Source organism: Schistocerca americana, chromosome 8 (genome assembly GCF_021461395.2).
Source record: "Schistocerca americana isolate TAMUIC-IGC-003095 chromosome 8, iqSchAmer2.1, whole genome shotgun sequence".
Lineage (NCBI taxonomy): Eukaryota > Metazoa > Arthropoda > Insecta > Orthoptera > Acrididae > Schistocerca > Schistocerca americana.
The window spans coordinates 467422736-467448177 of NC_060126.1; the positions used below are offsets into that span (position 1 = coordinate 467422736).

General features: G+C 36.7%; 1 protein-coding gene across 1 annotated transcript in view; it reads left to right on the forward strand.

Moving 5' to 3' along the window:
• The window catches only part of LOC124625796 (merlin), a 171733-nt gene that overhangs the window by 90847 nt on the left and 55444 nt on the right, over window positions 1–25442 (forward strand). The window contains exons 8-10 of the mRNA XM_047149248.1: window positions 985–1116; window positions 6249–6449; window positions 17932–18224. Of these exons, the coding sequence (XP_047005204.1) occupies window positions 985–1116; window positions 6249–6449; window positions 17932–18224 (626 nt within the window). The remainder of the gene's footprint in view (window positions 1–984; window positions 1117–6248; window positions 6450–17931; window positions 18225–25442) is intronic.

A 25442-nucleotide genomic window follows, 5' to 3' on the forward strand; every position in this document is an offset into this window, starting at 1 on the left:
CAATACTGAATCAGTGTGATGCGACAGCAGCTGTTATGTTTGCAGATGTTTCTTTTGGAATAATTCTAAAAAGTAACAACAGAAGGCAGCACCAGTCAAGGGACAGGTAATGAGACTTCTGTACATTGTTCTCATATGCAATGAGTCCAGTTTTCGAGTGACAGACAGCTTTTGTGTCAAGAAAATTGCGGCCCAACCTATACTCGGGTGGTCTTTTTAACACAGGGTTGTACCCTAAGCTGTGCTGTAGCTTGGTCTACAAAGTGTTAAATACAATCTAAAACCATTGTTAGTGGCATCTTCAGTGTCATAAATTTTCATTTTCATCAAAAGGGCTTTATCCTTTTCACAATGCATATATCATGCAGCAGTTGAGAAGAACTATCTCTATTGATCCTAATACCTAAACAGACAAACAAGTATGCCTTTTTCCTGTGCTATGTTCATGACTGCAAGTCAGCAGTGATTGTATGTAAGTGACTCTGGCCCGCTTTAGAAATAACGTCAACTCATGGAGTCTAAATATGGATGTGGATTTTCCCTGCTTGTCCATCTCTTACTTTTTTGTTTGTTGATATATGGTGCTAAAAAAAAGTACTATCTGATGCTGTTCTACGCACAAAATATTTTCCTCTTCTAGCAACATTCATCTGAGAAATCACTTGTGTTGCTGTTATTTACCTGTATTTACCAGCCTTGTTGCAGCCATAAAATACTTCATGGACGTGTTCAATATGTGAGATGCACAAGTAGTCCATATTTTGTATATACTGATATTTGCATAATTATGAATGAAAGTCATAAATTCTTCCTTGATCTCATGGTCTGTTATTTGCACATATTTATGTAAATATTTAGTACTGCTTCTGTGACTACATAATTGTGTGGGTGCTGTAGTCTAAGCTGCACTGAATATGGCAAAATATAAACGAAAATCATTGCCATTTGTTAGTGAAACCAACTATGTTTTGACACTCTTTCCAGAGACGCTCAGAGGAAACAGCAGACCTGCTGGCAGAGAAGTCTAGGGTAGCTGAAGAAGAAGCAATGCTGCTCAGTCAGAAGGCTGCAGAAGCCGAACAGGAAATTACCCGGCTGAGACTTGGGGCTATGAAAGTGAGTGTGTAGGCTGCCAGTAAATATGAAATAATGTGTTTTGATTGGTACATGTTTGCATGTAATATTTATAAATTTTGTTTTTGTTCTGTAGATATAAGGAGATACTAAGGTGCAATCACTCTGTTAAGCTATAAGACATCACAACTTTCGGAATAATTGAGATGTCGAGTTGTCGACAAGCATGTAAATGAGACTGAGAATGTTGCTAGCTTTCAATCGAATACTTCTTTAGATCTATAGAATAAACATACACCTGTACGGCTACATTTTTCTGACGGATTATATTGTACTAACACTGCAGCTTGCCTGTAGTGAGGGAGCTGCAGTGCTGGCACAATTTATTCAGCTGGGCACTATAGCAGTATTGATATAAGTGTACCCTGTTACTGTGAATGAGGACTCGTCCAAAATCTGGCAATGTTCTGTCTTGTTTCTATGCCTATCAATGAGTCAGCATGTCAGCATTTTGGTGAGTGGTTACCTTTAATCCATAAATTAGTTGTATTCTACTAAGGACTTTCCATTACCATATTCACATCACAACTTGTTACATAATAGGCATTATGTTTTTCTTGTATGACAAAACTGCAAACATTACCTAAGAAAATATGAAAGGTGGTATTCATAAAATGTAAAGGAAACAACTTCAGCCTTTAGTAACAAAAGTGGTTTTATATAAGGCACAATGTATTTTGAGACAAGAAGTCATATCTTCAGGTGCTTAACATATTCTGTTTTTATTCTTACATGGTAGTTCCCATTGGCCCTTTTAAATTCAAGGATGAATCAAATATAAAGGGGATTTTTGTTCCTGAGCATCAACAGGTGGTAGGACTGTACCCACACTTCTAGTATTGTTGTGTGGTGCTATTAGGAGTGGGGGGAGCTGGCCATCACATACATATAACAGCTTCATCAGTAATGCTAATGACACAGGAGCAAAAGGTGGACCCCTCCTCTGTACTATGCATAATTTTAAAATTTCTGTCTTGTGAAGGAGTTAAAGTTTGGAAAGTTTCCGGAGGCTGAGTGCACAGTTCAGTGATCATTGTCAAGGACACATGTTTTTGTCTGGCCTAAAGAGTTCCAGGAAGGTTGAGAACGTGTGGAAAATTTGGCAACACAATTGCTGTCCTCAGACCAGCATTACAGATGAAAATATTCATGCTGTTCCTGGCATTTTTTAAGGTGACTGACAGGCGAGAGTATCGAAAATCACATAGCAGATCGGAATAAGTTATGGGAGCTGTCAAGCGATCATCACAAATGACCTACAATTTCGTAAAGTGTGTTCCAGATAGGTCCCTTGCCTTTTGACCGAAAAGAAGTAGTTGAGACATTTGGAAGTCTGTCAGGGGCTTACAGCAAGGTTTATGAAAAAAGGTCTCTCATTTTATTAATCTGATCATTACCTATGATGAAACACCCAAATACAAACAAGTCAGGGTGGAGGAAAAGGGAGGGAGCCCCAGTGAAAGCCAAGAGGCAACTGTCATCTGGCAACTTTCTTTCAATCATTATTATTATGATTATTATTATTATATTTTTTGCCCCCCCCCCCTTTCCCGACTGGCAAAGATTTTGCTCATTGATTTTTTTTTTTCCATTAGTAACGCATGCTCAGTGCTATGTATTGCTGCTAGCTGTTGAAGGAGGTGAGGGATGCATATCACCACAAAAGATGAGACCAACTGATTTGACAGGTCACCCTCCTCCATGACAATGCCAGGCCCCATACTGAAACTCTGTCTCCAAACGTCAGGAAATGCACTGGACTCAACTTGACAATCCTTCTTATAGCCTAGACCTGTCACCATGCAATTTCTATTTGGACCTCTGAAAGAATTTCTAGAAGGCATTGATTTGAAGATTATGAGGGCGTGGAGGAATTTGTGTGCGATTGGCTCCTGAAGAAACAAGCTTCATTCTCCCTTGTCACTGGGAAAAATGTGTTTCTAAAGTTGGAAACTGTGTGGAAGAATAAATTGTAACTGCCTTTTGTTTTTCAATAAATGATTTTTGATTATAAAATCCCCTTTATATTTTATTCACCCACGTAAATATATTTTAGTCTCATGATGAAATAAATGTGACTAAAACAAAAAAGCAGTTGTCAAAAATAATTTAATTGTTCTGTCTGCTGTTGTGGAGACTTGCAGTCTTGGTAATTCATGTTGGATAAACACAGTAGATTTGATTTCTCTTCACCAACATTTTCAATCTGTGTGCACATTGCAAAAATATAAACATGTCAACCAGTAACTACATTTAAAAAGATATTGAACTTTTTTCTAATATAAATAGATTAAAAATGTTCAATATATTTGTATGTAGTTATTCCTTTGACATGTTTACATTTTTTGTAATTTACGTATGTTATGAAAAGGTTAACTTGCAAAGGGCACGTGAATGTAATGCGTAAATCTGTTTTTGTACTATGTCTAACGTACATTTACTGAAAATCTAAATGTAAATTATTACTGTTCCGCAAAATTTCAGGCCAACTGCCAGATGTTTGTAACTTCCCGCCACAATATTTTGGCACAGAGTCTTCTGGCCATCGTCAGGTGATACTGGCGAAAACGCACTGAGCTTTGGTATTTACAGCCCTGCCAGCACATGCGTGGTGGATTCACTTAGCATTGCATATGCACTACTTGAGTGTGTTAGATTCCGCTACACCACGCGCCCTCTTTAGTGAAAACTCACTGCATCGATACCAATTCGATTGTCCTCTCACGGTTCCATCACAGTACTACACTGGCTACGGAGGATTTGAAGTTTTTCAATGGTTGGATTCCATGCTGAATTCAATTTAAAACCACCGTCTCAATTAATAAGAGACTCACTGTCAGACAGTCATATTTCCATGGATTCATTAATAACAGAACAGACGTATGGGCCACAATTTTGGTCTCACAGTAATTAATTACATGACCAGTGGAAGTACAGTGTTCGGTGAATGGCAGACTTACAAGGCTGAAGGAAGTGAGTATGCCACTGATGTTCTACAATGCAATCCTGCAATCCTGTGTCATTTGCCCTACAAAAGATTTGCTGCATTCGCAAGGAATCCTGTAAACACCTACTTTGCACTACTCTAGGTCGTCTTTGACAGATCCCATCAGTGATGAAATTTTCGCAGGAGGGCAAAAGATTGCTTTCACATTATATTTTATTAGTATTCTGCCTATTTGCAGTAAGATATTACCAATTATGGTAATAGGCAGTTGTTTTAAAGGCCTCTTCCTCTTCTTCGCTTTGTCTCTTACAGGACTGCAGCACTTTCTCCACTTGCTGGGATGAATACCCATTCTTCAGAAACACAATGTGCAGGTGCGCCAGTTCCATTTGCAAATTATTGGTATCAGATATGACATGGGCTCAGTGAATCGATGTCTTCAAAACACCCATTGTCTGTGCCAGATGGTGGCAACTAGCGGCTTGCAAGTAAAGGTCTGTGTGAGTGGCCTTTGCTTTCGATCCTTCTGCCTATTTTAAAACCTTGGTCTGAACTAAATGCGCATGAACCGGTACATCTGAGTTTAATATTGTTAGTATAAAAAAGAAATGTAATTAGGTCCAATTATACAAAAATTAACCGTAAAGTTGTTCTCACCAGAAAAAGTATAGAAAATTTGCATGAATATTGCTTTCTGAGAAACTGCATCATAACATATTGCTATAATCAAGACAGTTATTCCCCAGAAATACATTTTTGCTGCTTTTGTGTTGTTTTTTATATTGAACATCAACAATGTTTTAAATAATTTGTACTTCTCATGAGATAACCAGCAATATTAATGCAGAGCGTTTCTATGATGATTTGAAACCTGTAAAAGCATTTAAAAATTATTAAATAAGTTAACAGAATACTTTAATAAAAGCTGAACAAAAACACAAAAGTTTCACAATTAACTGATCTCTGCTGATCCATTATGGATTGTGGGACAACGGCTGGCGTGTATTTCTGGATGCAATAATTTGCCAACAGCCTTTTGTATTGTAGAATTTTGTTTGCTGTATCGAAAGTGGAAGTCTGGTTGATCTAGATCAGTTAATTTCTTGATGCAATAATTTACCAACAGTCATATGTATTGTAGAAATTAATTTTATGAACTTCTTATATGTTACCAGTTTTGGTATTACATTGATGCCAATGACATCATAGTCATAAAATCGCTATACACGGAATTTGCAAACCGCCCCAGTCTGTGTCGCCTGGCCACCAAGAGCTGTTGCATAGTGATTTGATTCACGGATCCAATTATATGGCTCATTCCATGTATAGCGATTCCACTTCTTTAAAGGTTGTTTGTTTTTAATACATTTCAGCCCAGCTCTTATATCTGCTACAAGCAAGTTGTGATCTTATTGGCATCGGCTCCAGGGAAAGTCTTAGACATTGTGATGCTATTTCTAAATCTTTGATTGGTTAAAATGTAATCTGTCTGATACCTGGCTTTATGACTTGGGCTTTTCCATGTATTTGCTTATGATTCCTGAATCAGGTGTTGGTAATTACAAAGCCAAGGCTCTAACGAAATTCTGCCAGTTTATCTCCTCTTTCATTCCATTGTCCTAGTCCATAATCTCCAACAACATTTCATGCGTACAGCGCACCACCACACTGTTCCAGTGCCCCATCATCACTGTTCCTATTTGACCTTTCCCATTTTCTTCAAACACTTCTTCTGTCTGAACCTCTACCTCATTTGCTTCCGATGTAGGTGTCTACACTTGAACAAATCAGGTGCCAACAGGGTAACTCAGTACCTTCATTAGTCTCACTGTGTTACTGACAGGCATTATCTGGATTATGTTCTTATTCAGATTCTTCTTGTAAATCATCTTATACTCTCCAGAAACTAACTCTCCATCTCCTTCCCATCACACTTCACAAAGTTCTAAAACACTCATGTTATATCTCTTCATTTCTTTCTTCATATTTTCTAGTTGACCTTTCTCGTTGATTGTTCTCACATACCAAGTTCTTCCAGAAATTTCAGCCTTCTTCTTATTTAATCTCTCAGTGCACTGTTTTTATACTTGAGACCAAATAATTCACAACAACAGCCTTGGCTGTGGCAGGTCATGTAGTAATAATTCTGTTCTGAACTTCATTACAGACAGAAGAGGAGAAAGTTCATTTGGAACGAAAGACGAGGGAAGCTGAAATGTTGACTGCAAGGTTAGTTGACGAATCAGAGAGACGGGCAGCAGAAGCAGAGAGATTAAAGGATGAGCTTATCAAAGCTCGTCTTGCTGAGAAGCAAGCCAAGGAAAAATTACTAGAGTTCCTGTCACGCAGTGCCTACACAAATATAGCTGTGAGTAACAGTTTAGATAGCTCATTCTTGGGCATCATTTTTTCTTTTTCATAATAATGAACAATTATGACAATTTATTATGGCACTTTATTAGAGGCGTTTGCCACAAAATATTTAGTAACAATACCTAGGCATCACAAAGCTACTTCAATGTACCATGATCATGTTTATATGCTGAATTTTTTAAAGTAATTTGGGTATAGCTTTTTCCTTTGTAGTGTTATTTTTTGTTGTAATATAAGAATATAATTAATTTGTTTTCTTGTTTATTTATTAACTCAGTAGAACTTTTTATTGTTACATATTCAGTTCTGTTGAATGTTCATTGTTTCCTGTTACTGATTTTTTTTCCCCGCTCACCATTCATAATAGACTAGTCATTCATCTCTCAAAGATACTAACATTATACTCGGACTATATAACTGTTCAAGTTTTCCTGTGTAACAGACTGAATTTTTTAAACTATTGTTGTAACTGCTCTTCACCATCTTCACTTTTTTCCTTTATATTTGATTGCACTTTCTTTCTTTCTTTAAAAATATGATGGCCTTTTGGCTCTAATGAATTACATCTAACATTAAATTCAGAAAGTGTAAACTTTCCTGTTATTGAGTGTAAAAAGCTCAGTTGAATTAGTGAAAAGGCTTGGTGCCCAAGAAATTTTCTCACATGCATCACACAGAAAACACATGAGTATCTTCATCCATATTCATAATTTGTAAGCTGCCAAATGCTGTTGGCAAAAAATACCTTATCAGTATTATTTACTCTCACAATTGACTGAAGTGATCTTGTTTGTATGTAGTAAAATATAAAATTTTCTTAAAATAATTTACATTTGCACGCTTTAAAATTTTAGAAAAAAGCCCTACTTAAAGCCTGCCTTTTACAGTATACCATTTATCTGTAAAACTTAGCATATGTGTACAATCAATATTTGAAGCCTAATGTATGTAAAGATTACAGAAGCACAAGTCACTGAATAGACAGATTAATAAGTGTCATAAGTATGGAATTATTTGACACTTCAGTTACGTGATTAAAACATAGCAGACTGGAACAGTTTGTGGTAAAGATATAGATGGTGTTGTCACTGTGATTCTCAGTATTGAATTAACATAGAGTTGATACACAAAAATGATGTTGTTTGCTCACATTTTGCCTTTGTCAAGTGTGCTTACTATTTCATTCAGCAATGTTGTAAACACTTCTTTGACGATGAATAACAAATAGCATCCAAGAAAATAGTAACTTCTACTTTGGGAAATATGATTCTGTAAGTACTGCTTGTATTAACATCAATGTTTGAAGGTTAACGTATGTAAAGATTACCGAAGCACAAGTCACTGAATAGACACAGTTTATGACAAGAGTCATAAATGTGGAATTATTTGACACTTCAGTTAAGTGATTAAAACATAGCCAAATGGATCAGCTCGTGTTAAAGATATAGGTGACATTATGACTGACTCTCAGTATTGGATTACTGCAGAGTGGATACACAAACCATATGTTGCCTTTGTCAAGAGTATTTGGCAGCGGATCTGCAGTCTATTTTATGTAATGATCAAACTGTGGTGTCACCGCCAGACACCACACTTGCTATGTGGTAGCATTTAAATCGGCCACAGTCCGTTAGTATACGTCGGACCCGCGTGTCACCACTATCAGTGATTTCAGACCGAGCACCGCCACACGGCAGGTCTAGAGAGACTTCCTAGCACTCGCCCCAGTTGTACAAGCGACTTTGCTAGCGATGGTTCACTGACAAAATACGCTCTCATTTGCCGAGACGATAGTTAGCATAGCCTTCAGCTAAGTCATTTGCTACGACCTAGCAAGGCGCCATTACCAGTTACTATTGATACTGAATCATGTACAGTCAAGAGCAACGCTCATCATTAATGGATTAAAGTTAAGTATTCCACCAGCTACGTCTGTTTTTCTAAAGTCTAAATTCCTTGTCCTGTTCCAGACCTCGCGCCAGCCTGCGTGAGCTAAAACGCGTGCCTTTCGGCTTCCTCTAGTACCCGGTGTTGGCTCTCCTGCCAACCCACAACACAAACGAATGTGGTTCATGTTTTAAAGTTTTGTGAATTACCCCACGTTTTTGACAAGATTTTGGGGAGATGTTTTTAATGTGTCAACAGAGTGGCTGGCTCACCCAAGTTTTTTGTAAGTGGTCAGCCAATCACATTTCCCTGTGTTGTTCTTTTAGCTCTTCTGTGTTTTGTTTTCCCTCTGTTTTACTTTCGTGATTAGCTATCTTCCCTCATTGGTTTTACTGCATGTGAGAGTGCCTGTGTGATAGGGAGATTTTGTGGTCATTTCGAGTGCATGCATGTACGACAATTTAAGTTCCTATCCACATTCATTTGCTTTAATAAATGTCAAGGCACAGATAACCTCGATGTTGGATGCCCATTAGATTTATAAACACACACACACACACACACACACACACACACACACACACACACACACACACACACACAAAGAGTGCTTACTGTTCCATTCACCCATGTTTTAAACACCTCTTTGACAACAAATAAGGGAAGAGCATACAACAACATAGTAACTTCTACTTTGGGAAATATGATTCTATAAGTACTGTGTTTGTTAACATCTGTTGTTTCAGACAGACATTTAGCTTTTGTCAAATAATACTCCATTGCTAAGCTACAAACATTGATTGTATATGAATGCAGAGTTTTCCAGATAGGTGACGTCAATAAGTGGTACAACACACTTGACTTTGTAGTTTAAAATAATTTTTATTTGGTTTTAGTCATTCCAGCCAGGATACCCCCTTGTCTCTACAACAGGGGGACAAACACTGAAGGAAAAGAAGTAAATCCACTTGCAGTATATTTAAGATTCTCATTGAAATAATCCATTATTTTGAGATTTAGTTGGATGCTGATAGCAAGAGCTATCAACTAGCAACCCACATTTGATAAACTGAAGGAAAAAAAAAAAATTGCACCACCCTCATGACTTACATAGTTTGTGTCTTTTCATTTGGAACCTTCTTTCTCACTTTGCTTTTGATGACAGAAAAATGCTATGCACAGCCTCCTTTGTAGTGGAAGTAAAAATAAACTTGTGTTTGCACTGCTGTTCAGTTCAGTTGAGTGCACTGTGTCGGATTCTTTGTTTGCTGTTGACTACACACAGTGTAATAGGGTCTGTCAGTGACAACTTGTAATAATTGCAATAATATCTGTTAAACTGTTGTAAGGTCTTAGAGGGTCATTTCAAACGTAGGTTGTTTAAAAAACCCTTACATGGTACTTAACATAATGTGTTTGTAGAATGGTTTGAGGTTCAAGGGTCATGCATCTAAGCGCAATGAAATGATTAACAAAAAATATCGCAGCTGATCTTTGTTGCTATGGTGACTAATGTACTGATGGTTGAAATTATTCTATGCTTGCTTCTCGTCTTGATGTGAAGTTCCACCAAATCTGCTTGTAGGAATACCAATAAAATTAATAGAAAATTCCACTCCAGCAGACCAGACTTTTGTTATAACTTATCATTTGCATGTTCATAAATTACCATTTGCGTTTTGGCTATGGTAGTTTCAGAGGGGAAAAAATTCAGAACTGCCCTCCTTCCCTCCTGCCATCAAAAAGGAACATACAGTGAAAACCCACTATTACACTTTTACACAGACTTTTAAAAAATGGTGTAAAATGCTACAAATGTAAAGGGTAGTAACATTTTGTGCAGTAAAAATTAAATGTCGGACCCCCTTTGCATTTTCGCACTTCATGTATGATTTATGTATATAATAGTCATCAAAATACTTGTCGGGGACTTATTTATTATTTAATAAAGGTTTATTATCTAATAGAAGCTGCTGGTGTAACTGGATCTGGTAACTGTCGGGGAAGTAGAAATGTTTGACTTAATTTCATACATCATTATCAATATTTTTGGAAAGCCTGAAGCTGTCATTTATTATTTAAATAATGAAACACTGCACCAGTCACATATTTTTCATGCTTAGCACAACACATTTCTAGTTTTTTTCTCGTTGTCAAGTGCAAGTATTTGCGTAAGTATTTTGTGTGGTGTTTGCATATGTGTTGTTCTGCATATCTTGCATTGTAATTGTCTTTTGGAGGTTATCAGGTACTGTTCCTCCCTAGCTATGTAGAAACCATTTATGTGCAAACTATCAATCACATTGTTTGCTTGTGAAACGTCACAAAAAATACATAAGGAAATGTTGTTCTTTGTAATAATAATAAATACTCGAAACCCATGGAGCTAAACATTGGAAAATGTGTAATTGGTGCTGTGTGTAAACCAAAAACATTTCAGTAAAGGAAAGTCAATGAAGGTGTTAACTAGCGCTACAAGTGGCCAATCAATTAAACACACTAAATGTGGTTCAACAAAGGTGTCAAAACAGTCATGATGATCACAAAGCTACACATTCGCGGTAGAGACAGTTTGGAAATTGTTGTGATTGGTCATGATATCTTTATTCAAACAAACCTAGTTACTCCCATCAGCCACAGTGCCAAGTATAGCTTGGCAGCAGCAGGAAATATTCAAACTTTTACCCATTTACAGTTCAGATCCTCTAAGTAGAGCGCCCTGGTGTCAAGAAATTTAACCATGTAATGTTTGTAAGCACTACTTGATGGCCAACCGCCATGCCAGTGCCATTTTGCATCACTTACATCTTTTTTTTTTTTTCTTCTCCAGAGATGTTTTTCCATAAATCATAAATTGCAGGAAAGTTATAAAAATATTAACACTAAATCGGTTCCAAGTCATCATTGTGGACATAGGAAATTTGATGCTAACAATAAAAATAGCCGTAAACAGTGGGAAAATATTAATTCTGGGAATGTAAAAGCAGTGTTATACTGTGTGCATATAGCCATTATGTACAGTTGAGTTAATGCACAAGTAACTAACTGCAGCAGGAATAATGATCTCTCATAAAATCAAAAATTTTAAAAATTGGCAATTAGTTTCTAAATAGTGCTTGAAGTTTTTTTCTTAACTATGTTGTTTTACCTGGTACATCTTGCCTAATAGCAAGTCAATAAGAAAAAGAGGACTAAGTTACAATATGCCCTGGATTATGAAACTGTTTTCCTCAGATGCTTCTATACAGACAATAATAACTAATCAATCACTGATATTGCTGGTGTTTTACTTGAAACCTCTTATCTTTTTTTAAAATAGTGTAGCTGCATATCAATGTTACTGCCTGACATCTGTGATCAGTAAAACGTATTTGTTAATTCCTTGCAGCACTGCTGCATTGCCCCATTGTCTGCTTCCATATGTTCTAATACAAGAGAGCAAGAAAATAGACAAAAAAGTGTCAGTATATGGCCCTAGTAGTGCATTCCCTATTACCTTTAAGGTTATTATCTTATCCCCAATAATCTATATCACTAAGCAACTATCCTGGAATCCCATACCAGTTCTAGGTGGCCTATCTTATGACATCAAGGGACAACAAAAATTTTTCATTACTTCATACAATTATTGACCAAATTTAAAAAATTAAAATGCAGTTATAATCTGCTCATTAAGAGATATAATCTTACATTATACGTTTAACACAAGTATTTCAAGTGGAAACTGTGTTTGTCTTGATGCAGCATAAATGATGGCACACAGATGCCTGTACTTTATATCCATTATTTGAGAATGGTAGCACTTAGTGAATTCCAACAAACTTTAAGCATAATTTCAAACATTTCAACGTCAAATATTTAGCACATCAACTGATTTGTAAAGTAATCAGACATTTTAACCATTTTACGCTTTGAAATGTGATTCGTTAAAGAGTCGGGACTTTCTCGTCCTTCTCTGATGTATGTGATTTGTCTCTCAAGCAGCACATGCATAAAATCAGTAGTAAACTGCAGAAAAAGAGATGCACAAAATAAGGTGAACTGCTGATAGTGGTACCAGTTGAGTAAGTTCTGACATTACAACTGTCCACATATTGTGACTCTATTGTGAAGAATGGTTTTTGGTGTGCGAAGTTGCGTGTTGAATTCTCGTGCATCGTAATGACGTCATACAAATGTTCAGCTGCTCCCCTGAATCATAAGACATTGAAAACCTGTCTCATTGTCAGCAACACCAGCCGGCAACCGCTGCCTGCAAATTGTGGCTCGTAGGCAACCAGAGCAGGATATGGCAGAACTGCATGAGGCCATGTTGCAGGCAACCAGGAAGACTGTGTAAATTGATACAATACACGATTGTCTCGTTGCAATCAATTTGGCCCCTAGGTATCCGTTGAGACAACAGTACAAACCCCTAGCAGCATGGGCATAATTTAGGTGGGCAGGAGAACACCTGGGACGGAACCTGGATCAATGGCATCATAGTCTCTGACAAGTACAGGATTTATCTGAAAACAATTTTTTATTTTTAACTAACATTTTAGCCATGGTGTCACATAATCCTGTGCCTTTGTATAGCTAGGCAGTATAAATTTTACAGACACTAATGACAGATTTAATAGAAAGTGAGAGGGAGTTGAGTTAAAATATGTATCCTTCGTTTGCACACAGAGAAGAATTCTCATAGTTCAGGAGATATGACATAATAAACAAGAAGATACGTGAAAAACTGCCACATCATACAGGAAGTTTAAATTCATTTCTTCTTTGTCACTAACTCTGTTTGCAATGTACTTCGCTGACAGTGTCTACACAAATATTATGTTGGTGGACAAGTGCATAGTGTTTTTCCATAAGTTTAATAAAGACAACAGATACAAATAACACAGTCATCAATAATATATTCTGCTTCACTATTTACAACTGTCTGTCAATGCTCTGGTAACATTTAACCAAGTTTTCTTCATATTTTATTATGTTCCTTATAATACACATGTTACAAGAGGTCATAAATTAAGTACAGATTCCAGAAACTGTTATCGTAGAAGTGGTAAAAACACTAATGGCTGTCATGAGGGTCGAAAAAAGTTTGTATGTGTTATGACAAAATACTGAAGGGCATGCTCACCGAGAAACTAATAAAGTAGCTATAGATGTGGTAGTCCAACCTTTCGTAACTGGCCACGTGGGGATTCCGTATGTTGTGTTTCCATGTACACCGCATATTGTACTTCTAATGTAATTGGATAGATAATAAATCTACTTACCAAGTGGTGGCAGAAGAACATACATACAAAAAGTGTGAAAGTTTGCGAGCTTTCAGAGCCAGTCACTCTTTCTTCTGGCAGAATGGTTGGCGGGTAAAGAAAAAGGGGTGAAGAAAAAGGGCTGGAAAGGATGGTGAGGTTTAGGAAAAGGAGTACAGTTGGGAAGAGTTGTCCAGAACTCCTTACCATCCCGTAAGTCTCCCCTACACGGGGTTCCGGGGCAGTTTTCCAAACTCTACCCTTCACCCCACCGCGAACCATGGACCTTGCCATTTGTAGAGAGGCTTGCGTGCCTCAGCAATACAGATATCATAGGTGCAACCACAATGGAGGGGTATCTCTTCAGAGGCCAGACAGACGTGTGATTCCTGAAGAGGGGCAGCAGCATTTTCAGTACTTGCAACGGCAACAGTCTGGATGTTTGATTGAACTGGTCTTGTAACATTAACTAAAACAGCATTGCTGTACTAGTACTATAAACAGCTGAAAGCAAGGGGAAACTACAGTCATAATGCAGCTTAACTGTATGGTTAAATGATGATGGCGTTGTCTAGGGTAAAATATTCCGGAGATAAAATAGTCCCCCATTCAGGATCTCTGGGCGGGGACTTCTCAGGAGAAAATTGTTATCAGGAGAAACAAAACTGGTGTTCTACAGATCAGTGTGTGGAATGTCAGATCCCATAATTGGGCAGATAGATTAGAAAATTTAAAAGGGAAATGGATATGTTAAAGTTAGATATAGAGGGAATTAGTGAAGTTCGATGGCAGAAGGAACAGGACTTCTAGTCAGGTGAATACAGGCTTATAAATACGAAATCAAATAGGGCTAATGAAGGAATATGTTTAATAATGAATAAAAAAAAAAAAATAGGAACATGGATAAGCTACTACGAACAGCCTAGTGAATGCATTATTGTAGCCATAGTAGTACAAGTTTGTGTGCCAGCTAGCTCTGCAGATGAGGAGGAGATTGAGGAAATGTATGGTGAGATAAAAGAAATTATTTAGCTAGTTCAGGGAGATGAAAATTTAATAGTCATGGGGGACTGGAATTCAATAGTAGGAAAAGGAAGAGAAAGAAAAGTAGTAAGTGAATACAGACTGAGGGAAAGGAATGAAAGAGGAAGCCCCCTGGTAGAATTTTGCACAGAGCATAATTTAATCACAGCTAAATACTTGGTTTAAGAAACATGGAAAGAAGGTTGCATACATGGAAAAGACCTGGAGACACTGGAAGGTTTCAGATTGATTGTATAATGGTAAGAACAGAGATTTAGGAACCATGTTTTAAATGGTAAGATATTTCCAGGGGCAGATCTGGACTCTGATCGCAATCTATTGGTTATGAAATGTAGATCAAAACTGAAGAAACTGCAACAAGTTAGGAATGTAAGGAGACAGGACCTGGATAAACTGAAAGAAACAGAGGTTGTAAAGTGTTTCAGAGGAAGCATTGGGGGTGATTGACAAGAATGGGGGAAAGGAGTGCAGTAGAAGGAAAATGGGTAGTGCTGAGAAATGAAATAGTGAAGGGAGCAGAGGATCAAGTAGGTAAAAAGACGAGAGTTAGTAGAAACCCTTGAGTAACAAAAGAGATACTGAATTTAATCTATGAAAGGAGAAAATATAAAAATGCAGTAAATGAAGCAGAACGTCTAAAGAAATGAGATCGGCAGGAAGTGCAAAATGCCTAAGCAGGAATGGGTAGAGGACAAATGTAAGGCTGTAGAGGCAGATATCACACTGGGTAGTATAGATGCTGCCTATAGGAAAATTAGAGAGACCTTTGGAGAAAAGAGAATCACCCGTATGAATATCAAGAGCTCAGATGGAAAACCAGTCTGAAGCAAAGAAGGGAAAGCAGAAAGGATTTGTGTCTGCATCATAAAGTTGTTCTTGATTGAAAATGTCAGTTTACGAGCCTAATTCTCGTCATTTGCGGGAGGTATTTCTGTTTTGTTTCAATATGAAGAAAACAGTGGCTGAGTCTCATTGAATGCCCTCAGGTATGTATGGTAAGGATGCTATTAATGAAAGAACGTGTCGTGAGTGGTTTCAACACTTCAAGAACAGTGATTTTAACATCCTAGACCGGTACAGTGGTGGAAGAGAGAATGTTTTGAAGATCCAGAATTCGAGACATTGCTGACTGAAGACTCGTGTCAAACTCAAGAAGAATTGGCATGATTAGTGGGAGTGACACAGCAAGCCATTTCAAAACATCTTAAGGCTATGGGCATGATTCAGAAAGAAGGAACGTGGGTCCCTTATGAGCTGAAACCAAGAGACATTGAATGGCATTTGTGTGTTTGTGAACAGTTGCTTCAGAGGCAAAAATGGAAGGGATTTCTGTCGCATTGTGTCCGGGGTCAAAAATGGGTTCATTACGATAACCCTTAATGCAAAAAATCGTGGGGACATCCCGGCCGTGCTTCCACATTGACAGCCAAACCAAATATTCACGGCTCCAAGAACATGCTCTGCATTTGGTGGGACCAGCTTGGTGTCGTATACTATGAGGTGTTAAAACCACGTGAAACAATCACAGGTGCTCGTTATTGAACACAATTAATGCATTTGAGCAGAGCATTAAAAGACAAATGGCTGCAATACAGTGAGAGGCACGATAAAGTGATTTTGCAGCACGACAACACTCGACCCCACGTTGCAAAAGAGGTCAAAACATACTTGGAAACATTAAAATGGGAAGTCCTACCCCACCCACCGTATTCTCCAGACATTGCTCCCTCTGACTATTACCTTTTTAGATCAGTGGCGCATGGCCTGGCTGACCAACACTTCCAGTCTCATGAAAAAGTCACAAATTGGATCGATTCGTGAATCACTTCAAGAGATGAACAATTTTTTCGATGTTGGATTTGTACACTGCTCAAAAGATGGGAAAAAGTAGAGGCCAGCAATGGAAAATACATTGAATGATACATGTGTTACCAATTTGTTTCATTAAAGCCTCAAATGTTGGGGAAAAAACGGTGGAAACGAAGTTGTACACCTTGTAGTAATTTCAATTCCAAAGAAAACAGGCGCTGACAGGTGTGAAAATTACCGAACTATCGGTTCAATAAGTCACAGTTGCAAAATACTAACACAAATTCTTTACGGACAAATGGAGAAACTGGTAGAAGCCGACCTCGGGGAAGATCAGTTTGGTTTCCATAGAAATGTAGGAACACACAAGGCAATATTGACCCTTGGACTTCTCGTAGAAGGTAGTTTAAGGAATGCCAAACCTACATTTATAGCATTTGTAGACTTAAAGAAAGCTTTTGACAATGATGACTACAATACTCTTTTTCAAATTCTGAAGGGGGCAGGGGTAAAATACAGGGAGAAAAAGGCTACTTAAAATTTGTACAGAAAACAGAGGCAGTTATAAGAGTCAAGGGGCATTAAAGGGAAACAGTGGTTGAGAAGGGAGTCAGAGACAGCAAAGGACTTGGGAAAGCAATTGAGTGAAATGGACAGTGTCTTGAAAACGGAATATGAGATGAACATCAATAAAAGCAAAACAGGGATAATGTAATATAGTCTAATTAAATCAGGTGATGCTGGAGTAAATTAGATTAGGAAATGAGATACTTAGTTGTAGATGAGTTTTGCTATTTGGGCAGCAAAATAACTGATGATGATCAAAGTAAAGAGAATATAAATGTAGATTCGCTATGACAAAAAAAGCATTTCTAACAAAGAGAAATTTATTAACATCGAGTATAGATTTAAGTGTCAGGAAGTCTTTCTCTGAAAGTATCTGCATGGAGTGTAGCCATTTATGGGAGTGAAACATGGACGATAACTGGTTTAGACAAGAAGAGAATATAAACTTTCGAAATGTGGTGCTACAGAAGAATACTGAAGATTAGATGGGTGGATCATGTAACTAATGAGGAGGTACTGAATAGAATTGAGGAGAAGAGAAGTTTGTGGTACTACTTGACTAGAAGGAGGGATCGGTTGGTATGACACATTATGAGGCATCAATGGATCACCAATTTAGTTGTGGAGGGAAGCATGGAGGGTAAAAATTATAGAGGGAGACCAAGAGATGAATACACTAAGCGGATTCAGAAGGATGTAGGTTGCTCTAGTTATTTGAAGATGAAGAGGATAAAGTAGCATGGAGAGCTGCATCAAACCAGTATTTGGATAACAACCACTCCTTAATACCTTCTATGTGTTTCCTTCTATCACCACTTGGTGAGTAGATTTTTTATCCTCCCAATTACATTACATTATCAATAATTGATAATTTGTGTTGACATATTGTACTTTACAACAAAAATATCTATCATTGCAATGTAGCTGCAACCGCTATCGTCGCAGACTGGTGTCGGAATGGATGGTGGCGGTGGTCTCCTGGCAGTGCTCCCCCCACCCACTGCCGTTCCTCCTCTGTACCCAGCCGGGGGGCAAGTCCTGCCATCAGAGCTGCAAGCCGATCTCCGAGCTCTCCAGCTCGCAGATGCCACTGCCGCTGCAGTTGCATCCGTCGGTGTCGGCACTGTTCTGACAACTGCCCCGCATGACCTGAACGCCTACGATTTGATGGCAGATGGTGATGTGGAACAGCTGTCGCTCGAGATCGAGAAAGAGAGGTGTGTAGGTGCACAGCTGGCATCTGCATGTGGCTCGCACTGTGATTCCGTAATTGTCAGCACGCACTTGTAAATGCACTGGTTGCTTGCTTTGTTGCACTGCTTGCTTGATTTTGTGTCGCTGGTAGATTGTTGTGGCCACAGATATCGAGAACACTTTTGCTTCCCAATATGTGTTAAAACTTGGGTGCTATTCAAATGTTTGGTGGTATGAGGTGGCAGTGCCAGATTGTGTGCTGTGGATGTGTGCCATTAGTTGCTTTCTAGTTGCATTTAAATTATCTGCATCCTTAGTGTCTTACTTCCAAAGTCTTTTTTATTCAGAAGTACCAAAGAGGCAAAGGTGTGATATTGTTCAGGAATAAATGAGTAATGTTGTCTTGAATGTAGTGGACGTGCTCTGTGTAGCTTGCATCTTACATTTATGTTGCCATTGTTAGTGATGTAACCATAAAGTGAGAAAAAAAAATTACATTTTACTTGATTTTCTTTGTTGACAGATTTATTCACTTATTATTGGTCTTGCTACTAATTTGCAATGAAATTGTACTTCAGGGCACTTTCAAATAAACCAGAATGAATACCATAGTTTAACCCTCAAGGGATGTTGGGCAACTATTTGAACATGTTTTACATTAACAGAATTTTTACAGTTTACTTGTTATACGTCATATCATTCAGTAGGCTGCACAGCTTCTATAAAAGTTGTGAAAGAGTAGTAGATACATTCCATCAATCAATATGGAATAAATTTTTATGTTCAGTGTGCAAATACAGATCCAACTGGTGAACTGCCAAACCATAAGAAGTATCCTATGAGTATAGGACAAGCAGTTGTGTTGGGAAACAATAGTGTTGCCTAGAGCTAAGTGGGCACTAAGTACAGTATACTGAAGTGAAGATCGTAGAGGTAAAAAGAACAAAAACTCCAAGGAAAATGTTTCAGTTGTGTTAGTAATCAATTCTGCTGTCATAGAAGATTCCTCTCAGCTTTGTGCAGGCAGTTACATTCATTTTCAGAATACCAGAAAATCCTTCGTTCTGATGTATGCCAAGTGACGTTTTGTGAGGTATGTGTAGAACAAGAGAGCTTTGATTTGTGACAAGATTAGTTTCAAATTTTTTTTAGCTCTTGTCGTAAAGTGCCTGTGTGTCCGCAGTATATTAATTGCAACTAGAAAGCAAAAAGCAAACATGAGGTCTTTGAAAAATGCAGGAAAATCTGTTTCCATATTTATTATTAACATTTATGTTTAAAGAACCTCCTGACAAAGTACAAAGAGACACATGTTACATACAAGTTTTACCTTAGTTTGAATGTAATTATTATTTTTGTCTCTATTGTAAGCAGTTACATAGTTTTCAGTGTAGTTCACATATAAACTGGTGTTGACAAATAACGAGCTTAAACTCAATATTGAGTGATATAGTTGATTTAAGGTTTGTGTACAAATATTAACTAAACTTAAGATGAATATTATTGAAATGAAAATAATCACCTTTATCACAGAAGACAGAGATCCAAAACTTCATTTCTTAAGCAGCAAGTTATTGTCTTCTCTCTCAGATGTTACTCTTATACCTCATTCTGCCATGAACTGTTAATCAGATTGTGATAGAGATTTGATAATTAACACACTGTTAAAGACAACAATGGTAAATGGAAAATGACAGCACAGATATGACATGAAGAGGTGGTAATATACATCTTAATACTATCATATTGTATTTAAGGACATAGTGCTGAGAAGGGGAACATATCATTTAATGTATTTGTTCACTTAGTATGTACAATCACCTCCTACAGTATTTACTGTTCCTCTGGAAACAACCTGTATGTTAAGAACATTATTGATGAAACAGTGGAAAATCCAGGCCAGAATAATGACAGTCTTGTGAAAAGGGTAGATTGCTACTCACCGTGTAGCGGAGATGTTGAATCACCCAGATAGGCACAAGAAAAAGACCATCAAACATGTAAGCATTCAGCCAAAAAGGGCTTCATCAGAATTAGCCCACACACACACACACACACACACACACACACACACACACACACACACACACACACATGCAAACGCAACTCACATACAGTATCTGGATTCTGCTGATGTGTGTATGAGTTGCATTAACACATGCACGTGGCGGGGGGGGGGGGGGGGGGGGGGGCACTGCGACTCAACTTCTTCACTATTTGGTGAATAGTAATCTATACTTTTCATAATATTGAATATTATTGATGGCTAGAGAGACAGGAAGATACAATGGGGAGAAAGAGAGGATGCCAGAAATCCTTCAAGAAAGATCTAAATTGGCTTATTTTGAAACCCTTGTTTGTTATGCATGCATATTTTTGCAAGGAATGAGAAGTTAATATCTTTATTGAATATTACTTTAACTGTCTAGATTCCACGTAATAAAATTTTTGTAAGATTGTTTAATAAGTTATGTAGGATTTTGCAGGGTTAAATTAAAGTTTTATAAAATGAAATATAAAATAAAAATTAGCTTCATAAACACAGATTACAGAGAATCAGCTATGCAAAACATCAATGTCTTGTCTGGGAATAATTGCAAAATGATGTTCCCTGTGTTTCACGTTATTGTATTTGATCAAGATTGATTGAAGTAGCTGCAGAGTGAGAGTTGGTTTTGTGTATTCCCCATATTCTCAGAGATCTTGCATGAGAAATGAATACCTATGTTTGCTATGTCCATGTATTGTTTATTTGTTGTAGCTTTTTTTGTTATTGCTCATGCATTTCATCATGATTACTTAAATTTGTACAATGTACAGATATATAATTTCTGAAATATAAATTATATATCTGCACATTGGTACAGTTATAACATATAAATTAAAATTTTCATTCGAGAATTTCTGGTTCCTTAAGAGAAATTTCTCTTGGTTATATTCTTTAGTAGACTGCCTGAGATTAAGGAATTTTTAGTAAAGTGCACGTTCCACATTAAAACTAGTGAAATAATAGACTTCCAAACTATAGTGCCAAATTTGCTTTACCTTAAAAAAATAATTTCTAGAAAAGAACACAATGTTCTGACTATGTTACGTGAAAAAATTGTTAACATTAAATTGGTTTGCATTACATGAATTGAAGTAATGTGACGTATATTTTTTCCTTCACTAAAATGTAATTATTCTGTAAAGACATCCCTATCAAATGCCAAAAACAATACCTCAGCACAGCTGCTGACCAAATGTACCATAGGAACATCCTAAATTTGCTTGCTCATTGCCCTGTGACAAACAAAACTTATCTTTGAAATGATTATATTAAGGTTTGTAATTCAGTCGACCATTTTAGCTTTTGCTTTTAAATATACTTTACAGATGGTACCCATTTACAGATTATTAGTGATGTTGAACAACCACATGTGTAAGCACTTGTTCTATGTGTGTGACATGTTTTTACTCTGCTGTCATCACTAAGTCTGAATTTTGTAGAAAGTACAAGTTCTAACAAATTTTAACTATTTTCAATTTGCCATCAGTGTTTCTGAAGATGGAATATTTACCTTGTAATGAGAGACATAACTTCTGATCAAGGAATTTGATCTAATTAATGCCATCATCTATGGTACAAGATGATAGAAATGTATGAAAACTCACATTGTAGAAAAACCTTCTGAACAATAGAGCTGAATTGGCTTTGTGGCTACTACCTTGGTGAATGTATGCTTCATTCATTAAAAAAAAAACACCTTTGGTGTTGCCATACGTTAACCAAAAGCTGGTAGGCACTTAACCTCTGTAGTCAGATACTGTAACTTCAGTTTCTTTTTCTAAGTCAGTCTTTCAAACATTTTGGTTTTGTCCAGGCTTTCATTTTGTCGCACAATAATCTCTGTATTTCACATAACATTGTAATCAATATCTACTGTTTTCGTTGCCCTCTGCTTTCTGCCCCTTACATCTCCCTTTATTACCAGAACATTTAGTCGAGTATGCTTCCACATGTTGCCTGTTCTATCTTACTTTCAATTGCTACTTATTTACATAATGTCTTTGTGTGTCACTCTTTAGCATCACTTTCCAAATCATCCAATTTCTTCTTTTTTTGGTTGATCCTATTTCACTTGCATACGCTGCTATGTCTCAATCAGTATTTTTCAGAAACTTCATCCTCCATTCTAAGTTTAAGTTTCATGTTATTAGATTGCTTTTCTTGGAGAACTCTTTCTTCAACTATGGACCAGTCTTCTACTTATGATGTCATCCTTTTGTTCTCAACATTTTGGTTACAGCATCTGTCAAGTTGATCTTGGAATAGCTCTTATGTTTATGCAGTTGTACTTTTCTCAATAACGTGAGGCTGATGCTGTCCTAAAAATGTAAGTTTACATAACCTGCTCAATGAATTTTGTACCCTAAATTGAGTCATGCAGTTCATGAATACATATTCATTATAATAATTATAAGGGCATCCATTGATAATTAATGCTTGTCTGAGTATAAATCTTCAAATGCATTCCTCTCTGGCTGTCCTGATTTTAATGATTTCTCAAAGTCACTTCAAGTGAATGCCAGAATGTTTTCTTAAAGTCTTGGGTAATTCCATCCCTCTTCTTATCCAACTAAGTTATTGCATGTTCTCTTACGAAGTGACTGCCAGTGAGATGGTAAATTTGAAACTTCCTCTGTTTCTTCAGAGGTTTATCAAGCACGGAATGCAGCAGAATTATTCTGGAAAAATAATCTTCTTTGTTTTAAAAAGATGAAAAGTGCTTTTTTCCTGAAGCCCATAAGTGCTGCTTTACTTTCTGAGGAAATAGGTATGCAGCCAGTTTCTCACAACCCATGTTTCTCTCATATCTTTTAAAATTTTTAATTTTAAAAAGAAAAAAAAGTGTAATGCAGCTGGCATGTCTCATGAGCTGTGTTAAAATTAGCGATTTGTTTCATAAAAAACACTTGCATTATGAATGTAGAACCATTGGTGACAATGACTACAGTAATATACCAGAACAACTGTAAGCAATTGTAGTATATGTTCATGATGTTTATTGATACAGCTTTAATCAAATATGTACATATATTAAATAGATATTTTTAATGCTGCTTATTTCGTAAGTTGATGTCCATTTATTCTTTTAGCATTTGCTTGTTTTTACATGTTTTCATGTCTGTCTGTGCTAAATAAAAATCTAATAAATCATCCTCTCCATTTACTTGCTTCACAATATTTAGTGTATGAGTAGATTTCTGCGTGTACCCATTCCACTGTAGCCCTGATCCAATATTAAACCATTGCATGGTGTCTGTTCTGTTGTGTTGTTCAGCTGTGTGTGTTATCATTCTGATTGCAAAGATTGAAAGCTGTAGGTGTATGGCTAGTGCTATTGCTGCTGTAGTTGCACATGGTGACTGCTTCTCAGGCATGAAAAATATTTCAACAAAATGGTCACATCTTCCCCTTAGGTGTTCACTGAAACATCACAGTTAATCTACTACACATTGTGTTTAGATGGAAAGCTGCTTTTGACTTCACTCTGTTTTATAAAGCTTATATAATGAGGAGTATTCCCTCAAACTATTTTACAGTAGCATTTGCAAAGTCATTTATATTTTTTCAAACTGACTTTTTGAGAGTTGTCATGGTTCAGTATTGCAAACATTTCAAAGTGTGTTAAAATGATCTTCATGTACACGAAGTGTTCTATGTTCGGTTATATGTATGGTGTGTGCCGCAGATAGAAATTTTAATTAAGTATTGTTACTTTATAGTATGTAGACAGAGAAGACAAAATGAGAATGAAAAGTTGTCGTGGAGAAATAGTTAAATTAATTTGAACACATATGCATTCATATAATGCTAAAACTGAAACAAGCATGAATTATGAGCTTGATAATTCATGATCTGTCTTTTATACCATAGAAGAAAGAAACACTGATAATTTCATAGAGTTAGAAATCTGATTAATTACAACTGCATTGTGATCAAGAGTGCATTCACTGAAACAAATGAAGATAATGTAAAATTGACAAGACAAATTGCAGAGGGTCTGAAAGTAATAAGGCAAGACAAAAACAATACTCAAAAGTATGATTTTTTAATAAGAATCATCTTTACATTAAACAAACACAAGTACATTTTAAAAATATTTTATTATTACATGAAAGCCTATTTTTAACATACTTTTCTACACAAATTCCAGCAGTATTAAGGCACTTGTAATGAATAGCCATAATCTGAATTCCAGTCCCAAGAAATGTATGCCATTAGAATTTCCAACCTCTGCAGAATAGTTTTTTCCTTATGAGTACTAATAGTTGTGTACACTGGAACGAATAGTAGCAAATAAAAGTGAATGAGCATTCACAGAAAATTTGCCAGTTTACGCTACCATTCGCCAGTATCTGTGAACAAGTGTTTACATTGGAGAAAGTAGAAAAAAAGATATAATAAGCATAGCCAATGAATACTGTGTTTGTCTTTTGGCACTAATAATCAGCACACAAGGTATAATGTGTATAATTAGAGGCACAATGCAAAACTCTAGTACTTAGAGAGGATTATTTTGCATGGCGAGAGAGATGTTTTTAATGAGGCAAACAAAATGGAAAAGAATAATATAGGCTTTTGAATTTGTACATAAGTGTGAATTATGTGGAAGTAGTGCACTTAACACAATTGCAGCTTCATCTTTTCGTAGCATTATTCCAAAGTTTTGTATGTATGTCACATGACATTTTTTGCTGGCTTTTGATAAAGTTTGAGAAGGGCATTTACGAGCAGAATACTGAAGAACTCTGAGCATTAGCAATTGTAGAATTTTACATTAATGACGCTTTCACATTTCAATAGCTGCTGTATCTTTGATAGTTTCTGATGTCTGCAGTGATGTATGTGAAGCACTTCAAGGGTTTTATTACCTGTACTACTGTATAAAGACAGGCTGTTGTTTAATGTTGTTTCCAAAAAACTTAAAAGGTTTTTGACTGATTTACATGAAATTTTTACACAACTTTAACAACGTTTGGACTGACATAGGCTATATAATACAACGGGGGGGAAGAGTTAGCAAAAAATCTCGTGACCGATTTACTCCAAATTTTTACATGATACTTTAAACTGAGGTGGATGTAGGCTAATTTTTTTTTAAAGAACAATGTACAGGTTTCCTGTTAAAACCAACTGCAAGAAAGAAAGTTAGTTGTGCCAATAAAATATGTGGTTTAATTTTCATCTCACAGCC